Consider the following 16,801-nt stretch of genomic DNA (forward strand, 5'->3'; position numbering starts at 1 on the left):
TAGCTATAAACATGCAAACACATTCAGAATTAAAACTGGATATCTGCTGAATTCCAGCATAAAGTTACCTTATTCAGTGCTCTGGCTATCATCTCTCTCCTCTCTGCCCTACAGTGCCAAACACTGGACAACTGATAATAGGAACTCTGCACTCTGTAAAACCCTCTACTGGTTTTGAATTGATACGGATATTTTTCTTTTCCCTATACCCAATGGCTAACAAAATAAATGATTACCAGTGCAAATTTTGCTCAATCAGTCAAGAAAATGATCTGTTGATTTTCAGTGACAGCAAAGGTAGGTATAGACACTTCAATTTTCAAGTGGTGACCAAAACAATCCAAACTGAAAACAATTATTTTACATTTGAATGAGGTCAAATCTTAATAAAAGTATTCAAACAATACTCATTTCCAAATTCGCTATTTTAAGAAAAACTGTAATTTTTCAAATGCATTTGATCATAGATTACCACATATATCCAACCATATATTAGCCATTTAATACCACCTTAATATCAGCAGAATGGGCACCTTTACAAAATTAAATGTGTGTGTGTGTGTGTGTATGTATGTATGTGTATATATATATATATATGAAATGCATATAAGTAGCAAAGGTATTTGAGCATTTTTAACAAAAGAAAGACTATTTTGAAGGAATAAGTTTCTATTACAGCTCTACTAATGTGTAAGACAGTTAAAGTAACAACCTTAATATTTTTCAGTGTTCACAACTGTAAGTGAGCTATTACTTATAGCTATGCTCTAGGTAGCTATTAACAGATTTTTTTAATAGATGCTCCATGTATATGAACAGAAACACAACACTGGGTAACTGTTAATACAAACTATTTATATAAGAACATTATGTTCTATAAAATACACTATTCGGATTTAAACATATAAAAGGTATTGAATTTTTATTGCATTGTTAGAGGTGGTCAAAATTACAGGCATACAATTACCAGAAATCATTATTCATCCTTAACTGTTTTCTGATTTGGGAAGGTAAGGAAATGTTAAACAATTACAGGTTAAACTAGTTAAAAATAATCTCTTTCACTTTTGGCTCAGGAGAAAAGTATGTCTTGCTTTTCATTTTTGATCAGTTAAAATAAAATATATAATTTCTGGAATAATACCTTAGTGTACATCAATATTTGGCAGCTTTAAGATGCATAGAAATCAACTCACAGAATTCCATATAAGCATGGGATTTGAGATCCAACTTCTTAAAGCTGTCAAAGTTGAGAAACATAATTGGAACATGAGAACAATGAACTTGAAATATAAAGAAAAATTAACAGGCAGAATTGTAAAAGACATGGCATTCAACTAAGATCAGGAAAAATTATGCTGAATAGCCACTCCATTATTCAGTCAAAAGATTTCTGTTTCTGCTGATATATATACTACAAAAGACACATGTACCATAATCTTTGGCCAAACCAAGAACTACAGAAAACACTTTTGTTCAAGAAAGCTTGCTTTGGCCTTTCTTTTAGAAAAATTTAGTGGAGATGGGATACAGAATACATTCTATGAAACTTTAAATAGTCTATGTGTCCTCAGGCACGAAATCAGAGTATTATTGCCTGAACATTCCTATCACAACACCAGTACTGATCTGAGTGCATCTCCTAGCAGAATATATTGATTGAAGTACCTCATGTACTTTCGCTAAGCTACATCCAATGCTTCTTTCTTTGCTTGGTATTTTGCCAAAAGAAAGGCTGGATGGAGCAAATGCCAGAAAGGCTGGATGGGGCAAATATCAATTTCAGGATCGTATGTTTTTCAGCAACCTTGTTAAATAAATAAAATCCAGATGAACAATAATGTGAAACAAAGAAACTTAAAAAAAATGAGCCAAAAACAATTAGGAACACTTTGCACACTTTTAAAAAAGAGATGGGTTCTGCACAGGAAACACCACATACTCTGCATGTTCAGCATCAAATTTGTACATCCAACTTGCACATAACAATTTAGTTGTGTATTTGCAACTCAAAAGGTTTTTCATCAGTCATTGCTTCCATCCTTGTATATATTGCTGTTAATGACAAATGCGTGAGTACATATGCTTGGCTAGATAGAAGTTATCCCTGTAGTGAAAATTAATTTTGTATAAGGTGGTTTTAAATGAATGGAACAACCAGGATTCATCAATAAGGAAGATCAATGCAGTTCAAGCATCACATTTGCCCATCAGCAATAATGTATTCTGAAACCCTGCTTTCAGAGTATGCATGTTGGTTAACATTAAGATGTTAGTATTTTCTATACCCACCTCCCCTTCTACCATATGACTCACCATATCCTCCTCCTCTCCCACTATAATCACCCCTTCCTTGATATCCACCCCCTCCCCTCCAGCCACCCCCACCTCCTCTACCACTCCCACCCCACCCACCCCCTCCACCCCATCCACCGCCGCCTCTATTTCCTCCACCTCTCCCTCTATCTCCTCCCCAACCTCCTCTTCCTCCCCGCCCTCCACCATCCTGTCTCTTCTGCCATGGGGGCATTTCAGGAGGTGGTGGATCAATTTCTGATGGTCTTCCGCCACGATCTGGTACTCTTCCCATCAAGACCTGTTTAGAGAACATATATAGCCCAGTAAGACCATATTTCCTTGACTTTGGAGAAAGCATATTTCTTTATATTTGTACGTATCTCTGTGGTTAAAACCACTAGGGTTTTACCCATTACTGCATTATTCTAAGAGTGTGAATAATCTATGATTGAATAGTCAATTATGAAGAATTTCATACCAGAAAAAACAGTTAACACAATTCTTTAGATTCCAAATGGCACTGAGTATAAAAGAGCCGAGGTGGCTGAAGAGCCGAGGTGGCGCAGTGGTTAAATGCAGCACTACAGGCTACTTCAGCTGACTGCAGTTCTGCAGTTCGGCTGTTCAAATCTCACCGGCTCAAGATTGACTCAGCCTTCCATCCTTCCAAGGTGGGTAAAAATGAGGACCCGGATTGTTGGGGGCAATATGCTGACTCTGTAAACCGCTTAGAGAGGGCTGAAAGCCCTATGAAGCGGTATATAAGTCTAACTGCTATTGCTAAAATACAAGGCTAATCTCTATTAAGTATACATTACTATATTTTATGTAGTGAGATTTTGCAAATTACCAGAAACATTAAAATTTCAGAGAACTAGCACAAATTCTTAAAGGTTCAGTACTAAAAGAGATCTATAGCTGTCATATTAATGAAAAATATACCTTATTGATTGCACAAATAGTCTTTTCCCGCGTAGAGCCACTGCTTGTTCTTATGATCTTTGACAAATCTTCACGAGCAGCTAGAAGATGAGCTATTGAAATTGTTGATTTAGAAGTGAGTACGTAACGTTTGGGTTGATAAATCCTTGCAATATCATCTGTTTTCACCTAGGAAAATGGATAGACATTTGTAATAGCTACAAATCATAAAGTAACATCAGAAAGTTTAACTTTACTGTACTATGTACTAGTTATTTATGTCATGTATATTATCAGCTTACACTTTACATTTTAGTTTCAAGTAAATTCCTAATGACAAAGAAAAAGCTGCTAAAATACTTAGGAATAACACTTGATTGTTTAAAGTATGCCATAATGCAGTTAAATTAAATTAGATAAAGTAGATTGTACAATTAATGAGAACCTATAGGTTATTATTTTAATTAAAGTTTATACTGATCTGATGTCATATCTTTCATTTGCCAATGCCAGAGTTCATGCAGAAATTACATTTATCAAAATTGTGTGTTTGTGTGTGTATGTGATAGTAATTGAATATTTATAATATTCAATATTTTTGATATAACTTGAAACCAGTAAATTACTGAAAATTTTCAGGAAAAAAAACCAAAATAATCTTACAGTATCAATACAGATTGTCCTCAACTTACCACCACAATTGAGTCCAAAATTTATGTTGCTAAGTGAGAAATTTGTTGTTAGTTTTGCCCCATTTTACAACTTTTCTTGCCACATTTGTTAAGTGAATCACTGCAGTTGATAAATTAGTAACCTGGTTGCTAAGTGAATATGGTTTTCCCAATGACTTTGCTTGTTAGAAGGTCGCAAAGGGGGATCATATGACCCTGGGACCCAGCAATCATCATAAATGTGACTCAGTTGTCAAACATCCAAATGTAAACCACATAACCATGAAGATGCTGCAACTGTCATAAGTGTGAAAAACCTTAATAAGTCCCAGTGCTGTTGTAACTTCAAACAATCACTAAGCAAACTGCTGTAAGTCAAGGATTACCTGTATATATTGTAAGGTTACATTATTTTTTGCCTGAAAATTTTTAATGCATGCTTTGAAAATGTACTCTGGCCAAAGGTGGTTATGGTTACAGATCCATGCACTTTTACTAGTTGTAACACAGAAATGGTTTGTCATCTCTTCTTTGAGAGTGATGTGCAATTACTGAGTCAAGCTTGTAGCACCGTTGCTCCCTCATGGTTCCCCACCTAAGGCCCTTTTAGCTTCTACACCTCTTCTAATTTGGCCAAGGGCTTCATCTGCTGAAATGTATGCGAATAAAGGAGAAACCAATAACTAGTATTCTCATTTTTTTCCTGTGTAACAGAAAACCTCTGTCTTTCCATCTTCCACACCAGGATTCTATTCAATCAAGAAGAACTAAAAAAAAAGAAGCACACACTCACCTTAGCTCTATCAGACCACCCAAAGGACTGTACAGTTACATCTAAACGTTTCATTAACATCCGCCTGCGGCATTCATATTCAGTGAGAAGAGCCTCATTAATTTTTTCCAACTGCTTCTACAGAAAATAGAAATCATTTAAAGTAATAATCCTTTTGTAGAAATTTACTTACATTTAAATCCAACAAGATGAGAAGCACCAGGATCGGGACAGAACACTGAGAAAATCTGTCTCTGTGTGCTGCTAAATGTCCATACTAACTTGATGGTACAATCAATGAAACCCAACATCAATAAATATAAATTGCTATATTCAAATAAATGCAGACAAACCAAATATAGCATATAATATATCCAATAATTAATTTGTGTGCCTACTAGATATGCAAGTTTTTTTTTTTTTAAAAAAAAATAGATGTTACCATTTGCTTTGTATTCAAAGGAGTTTTTAGCAGAGGTTTCTCCATGTATGCTTTTGGAACTTTTGACAAAATGTCCTTAAGCTGGAAAAAAAAAGAAAAGACATCTCTTTACATTTATGATTTCCAAAAAATAATATCCTATGTAACCAAGCAATTATATTGAAGCATGAAACACCCATCAACATAAATTGGATACAGTAGTTTTAAGTGATCTTACTGCACCCAATAACTGTTTTCTACATGCAGACAAGATGCCTTTTAATCTGTTTCCCTCCCCTTTTCCCAAGGGTGAATAAATAAATCATTTCCCAGAGATGGGTAAATACAATCTTCCACCATTTCCCAATTATGGAGAAATTATATGGAATAATACTTAACTGGCTCCCCCCAAGAGCTCTGCATTTTCCTTGTTGCATGTTAAATGCCACCTCCCTTATGTATCTTCTTTGTGTTCCTTTACCAAATGAAGTAGGATAAGTTGCTACAAAGCCTTTTTAATTGTGGGACCCTCGTTGAATGCCCTTCCAAAAGTTACATGCTTGACCTCCACATGGGTGCCAGACCACAACATTCCTCTTTTTCTAGTTTTATAGATTTGTATTCAATGACTTTAATTCCAATACAAGATTGTTTTTATACATATATTGTTGCATGATAGGAAGCATAGAAATTAAACCTAAACCTAACTTAATCTAAATCTAAACGAACAAGAGAAAGGAGCTGACGTTGTGACGATACGGACGATACAGCCGATACTTTTACCGCTGGGTAGTCCATCTGGACCTAAACTGTCCCGAAGAGACAGTGACAGGGAAGTGTACGTCTTGCTGATCTCAGGGACATCACAAAGTCCCTGATTGATCCAAGATAATAGCTTCTAGCCAGCGATAGAAGCGCAGTCCCAAGCTGCTGAAGTCGGGACAGCTCCACAATCGGAGGAAAGCAGAAAGAGAAAATGTGTCCATCTGGTGAGGAAATTTTATTTTTACAAAAGAGACTGCGCAAAAAAGATTAAAACCAAATCAAACTTGTAAAGAAAAGAAAAGAAAAGAAGCAGTGAATTTAAGCTATTTTGGACAACGTGTTATCCTTTTTTAAAAAATTGTCTTCTATGGATGGAAGTTTTGCAAACACGTCCTACTTTTTAAAGTGAAAGTTTTGGCTTTTCTTTTCCTACTTTTTTTTAAAGCTATGGATTAAATCTTTTTTTCCCCACAATACTGGTTTGGGTGGGGTTTTTTTTCTTTTTCTTTTGTTCTATTTCAGAGCCTTGTTTCTTTTAAGCTTGGAATATAAAGAGGATATAAAAGGAATATAAAGAGAGCAGTAACATCAGAGGGAAAAGAAGTTACACTGCCACTTGGAGGTTGGAGGCTGAGTTCTGGAAATATTTCTCTCTTTTCTTTGATCATTTTGACCTAGCACTTCAAAGGTTTTAACTTGCAAAGAGATAAGATGGGTTGTTTATGCAGGTGCCCTTTGGATGTCTCTTTGGCAGCGATAGAGAAGTGAAAAACAAAGGTTTTGTTTTACAACCAGAGTGGCAGTGTTTATAAATTGGACAATGACACAATACCAAGAAGAAACCATAACATTACAACAGATTATGTTTGAAATTCAAAAATTATTAGAAACATCGGAGAAAATTGAGAAGAAATTGGAAAATATAGATGGTAATATAGCAAATTTTGATGAAATTGAAGATAGCTAATGGAAAAAGTGGAGGTTAGAGTCTCAAAAACCCAAGGGAAAAATGAACAAAGAGGCAAGATAACTGTGGATATTGACAGTGATCTATGCATGGTTGGAAATGGAAAGAATGGAACATGGAAAGAGAAGAGAGATGGAAAGGAGCTCCACCCCAGATTTCAAGATATAGAAGGAGAAAAAAGAGAAGAATTGATGGATTTAAAGAGAGGAACTTTGACAAAAGCTACTGATAACCAAATATAAGCTGATTAAAGAAGCTGATGGAGGGTTTCGAGAATTTATAAAACATGCAACAAGCAACAAGGTGCGAAGAGAAGTCCACACAAAGTTGATTAAGGAAATAACCAGATTATTAATCCCACATAAGGCAAAAAAAATAAGACTGTACTACTACTGGAAAGACACAGGTTGAGACATGAAAACTATTAACAAAATACTAGCTAAATAGTTAAAATTAGAGCATTATGTTAAAAATGAAGTGATAATGGATATAGTTAGATAATTGATATAATGTATACATATGTATTGGTTTGACAAGAGAAAATTTGGTATAAATTTTTAAATGGTGACCATGAAAGGAAGTTTAGAAATTTTGTTATGTATGAAAGCCTATAATATTGAAATTGGATTGATCATGGATATAGTTAGATAAATAATTGATAATGATATAATGTATACATATATATTGGTTCGACAAGAGGAAATTTGGTATAAATTTTAAATGGTGACCATGAAAGGAAGTTTTGAAACTTAACTTTTGAAAGCCTATAATATTGAAATTGGATATAAATTGTAAACAGTGATTAAGAAAGGAGGTTTAGAAACTTTGTTATCAAACATAATTAATTTTTATTTAGAACATTTCACGAAGATAGAACGTTGTTGGATGATATTGAAAATAGAATGGAATGCCATTATGTGGTTTTGCTTTGAATTTTGGAATATTTGTTATAAAGGGAATGTTAAAACAACTATAGTCATATGAAGGATGAGGTATGATGATAGTAATATATATAAATATATTTAATGTAAAATATATAATTTGATATGGATTATAGGTGATAACTGTGGAAGGGATGCATAACCAATTGACACACTTTTTATAATTTGTAATGGAATATGTTTTTATGGTGTTTGTTGTGTCTTGTTTGTTTGTGTCTATTCAAAAAATAAATAAAAAAATTAAAAAGAAATTAAATGAACAAATAAATATGGCTTGGAATTGTAAAGTTCTTGGTTCTCTCTAAGCTTGGCTGTTTGCTTAGAGACATTTCACTGCCTAACTAGGTAACATCATCTCTCTCTTTCACTCTCTGTGTCTGGTGTAGTTTGCTGCTTGTTTATATACAGCAACTTGTCCTGCCATTTTAATGGGAGTGCAGTTTCCTCCTTGGTGGTTGCTTGACTATTGTTTTGTATTTTCTTCACAATAGATTGAAACTAATTATAAAGCATTCAAATGTACAAAATATACTATACCTTTGACTCTATATTGTTTAATGAGACAGGGAGAGAAGATGCTGATGATTCTGGTACCCCTAAAGCATCAGAGATCATCTGGATTTCCCGATAAACTTCATCATTCTTTGCCAAATGAGAACCTTTACATTGCTTAAACTGTAGTATTTGTAGAGCCTGAAGTTCTGTGCTTAAAAATACTACAAAATGAGGAAGAAAAAGAGATGTTAACTTGGTGTTTGTGTTTCAGTAAAAATTATTTTAATGATCCGCCAAGCTGATTGAGATATCAATATAAAACTAAAATAAAAATAAGGCATGAACAATAAAAACTAAATTAAAATGAACCATTATTTAGAGATTTTTTTTTAATGGATTAATACCAATATACTCATCCACCATCACTTGGTTATCAGGAATCAAACTTTTCTTCTTTAGTGGAATTTAGCAACAGGTATGAAAATACCACTAATCAAATGCTAATAACATAGTAGGCAGATATCTCCATGATGGGTATGTTCCAGATCTCATTAGATAAGAAAGGGTAGCTGGCAGGCTCAGAAGACAAACCTTTTCTGGCATAGTGCCTACTACTCCCCTCCCCGAGATCAGACTGGTCCCCAGCTCTACTGGTCCTTGGCTCAGATCTAGGCCTATAAGAGTATAAAACGGCTATATTCTGAGTGCCAGATCTGAGGCCTGAAGCTGCCATTCAGAGGAGAAGACTGGGCCAGCTGCCAAGACTCACCGTCCCACCTACACAAACTGAAGAAATTCATGCTAACAATCCATGATTAATTGCCGGGTGGTTTCGCTCCGGGTCACAAGGTGATGGGTGTGCGCACGCGCAGGGTACGGCTTATCTTAATTATCAATGTAGCTATAAAAGGTGGTGGGAAGCATAGGGTGGCAGCTCTGACAATTTATTCATTCCCTTAGTGCTTTGTTGGTCAGTTCGTGCCGAAGGAAGAATACAAACTGCATTTCAAACCGTTTCTGTGTTTGGCTGGTTTCATTATCCCTTCGGAACCTGACACTGAGTATACTAATTACTACTGTTTTCTCAACTGCTGAATATTGAAATATTTTTTTAATTATTCTTTACTTTTTAAATAATGTGAGTTGTTCAGTGTCATTTGTTGAGATTGCAGCTATATAAGATAATTAAAAAGTAAATAAAAATCCTATCTTCTGCCTTATGTCCCTTTATTCTGTACACTTGGTGTCAAATCTTCTACGAAGCAACTTTAAGAAAAAATAGAGTTCTTTCTTTTCTGGAAAAATTCAGGAAATTAGCAGATATAATATTGCAGCAAGAACGTACTAACTTACACAAGACTTTAAGACAATCTTCTTTCTTTTTTAACCGGTCTTTAATTTCTCCGGATACAAGTGTAGAATATGGACAAGCCAGTTCTTTTAAAAAGCCACTCATTTCTAGCTGTAAACTTTCAACATCTTCACCACCTTAAAAAAAAAGTCAAGTTATGAGAAAATTAGACATCTTCAAATCTGTCATCATTTTAGGCACAATTATAAAAAAAATCCAGAATCAGTAGTCTTTGAAGGACTTTGAGAAAGCGTCATTCTGCAACTATGTCCTTTTGATAGTAATGAATTATTTGCTTTATTTGCAATGGAACATATTAAAGTACAACATGTGTATGTTTATGTGTATCCTATTATATGCTTTAAACCATCATCCTCTAAAAAAGTAAATCCACAAAAATATGCAAATAATATTAATCTTAGGCAATCATGTCTATACTGGCTTGTACTCTAGACAAATAAATCTAACCAATACAATTTGAATTTAGTGGGCCCTTTTTGTCTTTCATGGCAACAAAGCGAAAATCCTGTAATTTAAATTCATGGACCAGTGTCATGTTAAAGATAAAGCTGAATGTCAAACCTCACAAAAATGTCCATTGCAGTTATTTTAAAACCTGGAAGTGAGTGCAATGACATTATAATGGCTTAATTTTGATTTATGACTCTTTATTTACTATACACATAGTTCTAACAGTTCAAATAAAAATCAGGTAAAAAATACCAGTTGTTGAGGAGATGCTTTCTTCCAGGTTACACAATGGCTGTATTCTGGAACTTAGCCAAACACAAAGCTCACAGAAATCTTGAGAAGCAAGCCCACATTCCGCTGCTTTATTAAGAGCATCTTCATCCAGAAGAGTGCCTTTGTATCTAGAGAATACAAAATTCAAATATACATCAAACACACACACACACATTCAAATTTTCTTCTTGGGGTCAATAGCAAGTTGATTTGTCTTCTCATAAGAGAATGATATAAATACAAGAAACCTGAAGAGATGGTTTCACAGCTTCATGCTTGCGAAAAATGAAGTCTCTCGACTTAAATCCTGAAGACAATGAATTAATCAATCAGAATAGAACTGGAAGGGACCTTGGAGGCCAAGGTTCAGACAAGTGGCTGTCCATATAGACCAACTGCTGGGATATATATATATTTTACAGTCTACAGGGCTGGAATTTCCCATCCAAGTACTAATGAGATCCAATCCCACTTAACTTTTTCAGAATCAGCAAAGTTTAAAATATGGTTGTGGTATATTTATTCATTTTTATTTATCTGTATGCTCACTCAAATATTGACCTCTGTTGACTAGCTGGATTAGTCCCTGCAGTTTTCTTGGCAAGATTCTTGAAATTGGTTTGTCACTGTCTGCTTTCTAGGGTTGACAGTATGTGACTGTCCCATCTGGCTTTATGCCTAAAACAGGAATGGACTTGCAGTCTCTCAGTTTCTAGCCTAGTGCCTAACCACTACTCCAAACTGGATCTCTTATGTTGTATCACAATGCACATTGTTTGGGAGTTATTGAATTGAAACTAACCTGCCATATTTCCATGTATCCATCCTTAGGATCAGACTGTCAACTGACCATTAATCAATCAATCAATCAATCAATCAAAATACCTACTACTTTTAAAAATAGACTCTAGTACACAGGTGTTAATTCTTTTAAAATGTCCGCTTCTCTCTAGACTTCAGCTATTTAAATATTTGCAAAATGCAAATATTGCATTCGAATATTGGCATGTTCTGAGGCCATATACACATATTAGCAATCAATCAAGCCTGCAGCAGCAACTACAGAAAAATTAAAGCTCTGGGCATTAATAAAGAGGACGGACTGAACACAGAATATAAAAGAAGAACCTGCATCACGACAACAAATTTTGAAAACATTTCTCCACCAGTCTTTGATTCGCAGAGGCGGGGAGAGATGCTTGCATCTACTTGGGCACGCGCACAACAAAACGCCTCCCAACGAAACTGCGGGAACAATCTCTCCCTCCCACCCGTCCGCGCAGATGTGAGTGCAAAGGGATCCCCGCGGCTTTTAAAACGAATCACGGCGAGGCACTTCGATTCCCCGGTGGAATAACCGAGGCGATGAGTGGAAGATCTGGACGGAGGCGGCGAGGACATTTCAACCAGCCCGATCGAGCCTTTTCCTTTCTGCACCGCCGAGGGAGCTCCTTTATCTAGCCGCCGAATTGAATGTGCCATCGGCCTACCATTGGCGCTCCAGCGAGTACCCCACCCCCGTTGGCGACCCTCCTCCATCTCACCCCAAAGCCTCGAGCGCATCCAGAATCACGCACTCCATGTTGGGCTCTATACCGCCAGCGCCTTCATTCCCGCGACTGCAGCGCTCTCAGTCCCGCCTCCCGGTACAAAGAACCCGGTGTTGCATTCAAACGAGCTCGTCGAGCTCCGTGGGCCAGACCTTTTTGGTTCCGGTACTTTGTTCACCACTCCGTGGGTACCGGGAGGACTGGCGGTGTGTTTGTGTATCTCCACGAGTGTTGCTGTGTTGCCTTGGCGCCTTTTTACCGGTCTCTCTTGAACAGACATGACATTTTTTGGGGTGGGTGGGTCGATCCTTTGCTCCGCCTTTTCAACAACAACAACAACAAAAGCTCGCCCGGGTTAATGCTCCAAGGAGCATCTGACTCGCCGTTGGAAATCCGCCTCCCGTGAATTTCGCTCCTCCCCCCAATCTTTCGCTTTCCGCACGAGTCAATAGACAAGAGGATCGTGTGAAAGGACGTGCCGCTTTACTCGCTTTACTCGCTTTACGCCCAAGAGGCGGCCTTTTCTCAAGTCGCGACTACGATCAAAGGAACCTTTCGAGGTCTCCCAGCCAGCCTTCACTTCGGCGGGTTTCAACTCTCCGTCCAGCCGTTGGTGATTCTGGCGAAGGCCGAGGGAGGCGGTTGCGGGTCCGTGTCTTTGTGCTTGCTCGGAAAAGCGACCTGCATCTTCGGACCGGGTTGCATTGGCTTCACCAATGCAATTCACAATCTCGGCGGCCGGCGGCTCAGTTTTTCTTCCGGGTGGCTGGAAAGATTCAGGCGACTCGCTTGGTTTTTCGGCCTTCGGATTGCAGGGCGATGCGAAGGATGTTTCCCAATACGAACCCAATTTACATGAGAATCTCAGCTAGGGTGAATTGATAAATCCTGGGTAAGGAAGAAAAAATCATGACGATAACGCCGCCGTCGGATCTGCAGCCTCGCGTCTTATGTTAGGAGACAGATCGGATGCGTCCTAGTAAATCCGCTTTGAGCTCAAAATTGTTTGAACTGAACTGACAAGGGTTTGCCCCTATGTATTGTAAACTATCTTGTGAAACTCTTCTGTGTGACATCATGGGAAGAAGGTAACCAAAAACAGGGATGGGAAGCCCCTTGGCACAATAAACAATTTGATTTCTTTTTACTATCCCAAAGCTGCTTTTTCAAGAGGCAACTGGACTTTCTGGTTTTCCTTTGAAGGCATTTTGCTTCTCATCCAAGAAGCTTCTTCAGCTCTGACTGAATGGTGGGGAAGGATTTCATTTTGAAATGCCTTCAAAGAAAAACCAGAAAGTCCAGTTGCTTCTTGAAAAAGCACCTTTGGGACAACCATGACCTGGATGACTGAGAATCTCTATAGACATTTCTTCTTACTGTTGAAATGCACTTGAACTTATAATTCAAGTACATTTCAACAATAAGAAGAAATCAAAATGTTGATTGTTGAAATTTTAAGAAAACCAGCCACTACAGAACACACTACTGATTACACAATATAAAAAGCACTATACATTATAGGAATTAAACCAAACAACAGTTTGGCGACTTGGTTAAGGTAAAAGCCTATGAACTTATAATTCAAGTACATTTCAACAATAAGAAGAAATCAAAATGTTGATTGTTGAAATTTAAAAAAAAACCAGCCACTACAGAACACACTATTGATTACACAGTATAAAAAGCTCTATATATTATAGGAATTAAAATAAACCAAGCAACAGTTTGGTGACTTGGTTAAGGCAAAAGCCTATGAACTGGAAACCATGAGTTTAGACACTGCCTTGAGCCAATCACTGTCTCAGCCCTAGGAAGGAGGCAACAGCAAACCACTTCCAAAAATCTTGCAACAAAGACTAGTGGCTGTCTTAAAAGCACCAAAAACAAAACAAATATAACAGAAGAAGCATCAATATGAATTAAATTAATCCTTAAATTTAACATGTAATCTAGATTAAATAGTAACATACTGCTTCATCTTATTTTTACAATACAAAGACATTTCAAAAATAGATAACAAATATGGAATCCATTCCTTAGCATGAAGACTTGAAAGCCTTTCATAAAAGGATAAACTCAATACTTTAGGGATATTATTGTCACATTTCATGTTCTTCGTACTACTTTCCAGAACTGTGTTCCCTTGCAGGGTAATTTAAAACTAAAAGAGAGCAACAACTAGACACTACAACACTCATAATTCTATATATGGGTTCTATATATGAATAGAATTCTAATTCTATTCTAAAGCCGTTGCTGTTGCTGCCCTGTTCTTTGTGCCGGCCGTGCCCGCACATCCCATTGCTGCTCAGGAGGGACTTGCCCAGGCAAGTCTGAATGGACTTGAGAATGGGATGTGCGTGCGTGGCCGGTGCGAAGAACAGGTTGGTGACGGCAGCAGCTTTTTTGGAACATTCGAGATCTCTGGTAATTTTTTGCAGCCTTCAGCCAGCCGCTGCTGCCAAGAAATGACTGGCAAAGAGGCGGCGGTTGGGAGGTTTCTTGCAGCAACACCAAAAAAGAGAGCTTGCCTTCCAGAGTACAGACCAGCCGCTTGGGACAAAGGTAGGCCCAAAGAAAGAGGCAATCATGGGGGTAGAAGTGGAGCTAGGGACAGGACCTCTGAAGGAGCAGAAACAGGACTGATGAAGGGAGAGTAGGCGGCATGCAGGAGGAGGCCTTTGACAGATTAGGCCAGACCAGGACAGAAAATAGGTAGATAGGTAGAAATTATGTTTTTTCCTACTGGGTTCTGTGGATGTGGCTTGGTGGGTGTGTCATGTGACTGAGTGGCCATGGCCAAGAGTGATGTTGAGTTGACCAGGCCCACACAGTCACATGACACACCCACCCACAAGCCATGCCCATAGAACTGGTAGGAAAAAAAATTGAATTCCACCACTGAATTCAATGTGGGATAATTCAAGAGAGGGACAAGTGGAATTGCAGCCTCAAGTAATATGAGATTATTCTCACACTGAAATATTAAACAGCTTTTTTGAGAATTAAATATTATATGTGTAGTGAATCACCTTAAGGCAAAATTAACTTCATGGTGTCTTTAATAAAGCTAGTTGAGATGCCATCATTTCCAGGTAAAAATATATTTGTAATTCGAAACTGCTGCTTTTGGGAATGGCTTCATTTGTGAGAATTTCCTCTTCCAGATGGCAAAATAAATCTGACATCAACACACATAAGCTTTTGGCAGGGTCACTGGCATCAAATTTAAGGTGGAGGATTCCTTAACTAGTCATGAGATTTCTTGAAGAAGAGTTTGAAATTTTTCCTGGTCCCTAATATAGTTTAGCAATCAAAATATTCTTAATATTATCTTCTGCAACCACTCCCAAAGAAGAAACAACTTAAAGAAATGCATCATCGTGTCCCAGCTTCTGATGATTTCCCAATCTTAAATCTGCATGCCTTCTATTCATATGAACAATGCATCTGGAAAAGCAACATTGTAGCTCGTGGAAGCTTATGCCTTTTAATAAAGGTTGTTAGTCTGAAAAGCTGTTACCAGAACTAATTTTGGCTATCAAAAAGTAACATGGCTGACTGCCTGCAATGCCTTGTCACACTTAAATCATAATGGAAAACTGTACTGAGTCAACCAAATGTGCCTCTGACCTCTGACCAAGCTTGAATTGAAATTGAAAAAGACTTAGACAAACTGCTTCAGCCAGAATTCCTAGGGCAGTTTTTTCATGAGCATCTTGGCTAAAGCGTGGACTAGTCAGGACCAGCTGGAAATTATATAATGCTGTTAGTTCCAGCATCATCTTTTTTAGAAATGGCGGCATTACAACATTTTGCAGATGTGTCTTTATCCTAATCAGTATTTTGAAAACTTTTTATAAATTGGGAATGACAAGAATTGAGCAAATACATGACAGGTCTCAGCCTGCCAAGTAGATCGACATTCTGCTGCTGTACAGATTGTAAATCACATGTAAACAAGATGGCTGGACTTTACAAATCATGATATTGAAACTGGGACAAGGGATTTCAACTCTGAAGAGTGGTAAACAATAAATTTAAAGTTGAATTGCCATATTCTGAGTCAAAATCTCTCATCTAGTGATCCCCAACTTTCAGATATATGGACTTTAACTCTGAATTTGCCATTTCTAGGAATTGAAAACAACAGATCTGGAAGTGGGGAAAACTGCTGTTGGCCATCTGGGAAAAAAAAATACCATCTGTGCAAAATTGTTCGGCAGTGGTAATGGAAAAGTATCCTGTTTTTGTTTTCTCAGTGGTCATAAAGTTTGAAAGTGAATTCCAATCATATTCATTGCAGACAGCTGGTTATTTGTATTCTTTTATAGAATCATTGAGGCCACTTGGAGGTTTGTCTGTGTCCTCAGGGTCACAGGCACGAACCTCCAAGTGGCCTCAACAACTCTCTAAAACAATACAAATGACCAGCTGTCTACAAGGAATATAAATCCTTCCATTTCCCACCATCCAGTCAGAGTTGAAGAAGCTTCTTGGATGAGAAGTGAAATGTTCTCAAATAAAAAACAAGAAAGTCCAGTTGCCTCTTGAAAAAGCACCTGTGAGACAATCATGATCTGAATGACAGACAATATCCATAGACTCCATAGGTCACATAATGTATTGTGCTTATTTTGGTTTTATACTAGGCTTTCCATGGAGTTCCTTTCATCATTCTGTTCAGTGCAGGGATAGATAATCTTGAGTCCCTGTCCTTCCTAAAGTTCTTTTGGATTACAATTTCCATCAGGGCTCTTAGGAGACTTAGTATGTTGCAATACAGGTAATCCTCATCTTACAACTATTTGTTTAGTAACCATTTGAAGTTACAATAGCATTGAAAAAAAGTGAGCTATGACCGCTTTTCACTCTTACAACCGTTGCACTCTGCATAGTCACATG

At 37.3% G+C, this 16,801-nt stretch overlaps 1 protein-coding gene across 1 annotated transcript; it reads right to left on the reverse strand.

The window, feature by feature from the left end:
- Positions 1-834: 834 nt before the first annotated feature.
- Positions 835-12,970, reverse strand: FAM98B (family with sequence similarity 98 member B). The gene is made up of 8 exons (XM_032230332.1): positions 11,891-12,970; positions 10,326-10,474; positions 9,605-9,739; positions 8,294-8,472; positions 5,105-5,185; positions 4,684-4,800; positions 3,241-3,408; positions 835-2,596 (listed from the first exon to the last, which is right to left on the reverse strand). Exons 1-8 carry the CDS (start codon positions 11,926-11,928, stop codon positions 2,273-2,275), a joined length of 1,191 nt encoding a protein of 396 aa, XP_032086223.1. The 5' UTR covers positions 11,929-12,970; the 3' UTR covers positions 835-2,272.
- Between the last annotated feature and the right edge of the window lie 3,831 nt (positions 12,971-16,801).

The sequence above is a fragment of the Thamnophis elegans genome, chromosome 1 (genome assembly GCF_009769535.1).
Source record: "Thamnophis elegans isolate rThaEle1 chromosome 1, rThaEle1.pri, whole genome shotgun sequence".
In the NCBI taxonomy this organism is placed as follows: domain Eukaryota; kingdom Metazoa; phylum Chordata; class Lepidosauria; order Squamata; family Colubridae; genus Thamnophis; species Thamnophis elegans.

Coding starts and splice junctions, on each gene's coding strand:
- FAM98B (XM_032230332.1), bottom strand. CDS start 11,928: ATGGAGTGCGTGATTCTGGATGCGCTCGAGGCTTTGGG. Junction 8,473..9,604: donor AGATTGTCTTAAAGTCTTGT/GTAAGTTAGTAC, acceptor CTCATTTTGTAG/TATTTTTAAGCACAGAACTT. Junction 3,409..4,683: donor GGTGGTCTGATAGAGCTAAG/GTGAGTGTGTGC, acceptor CCATTTTCCTAG/GTGAAAACAGATGATATTGC.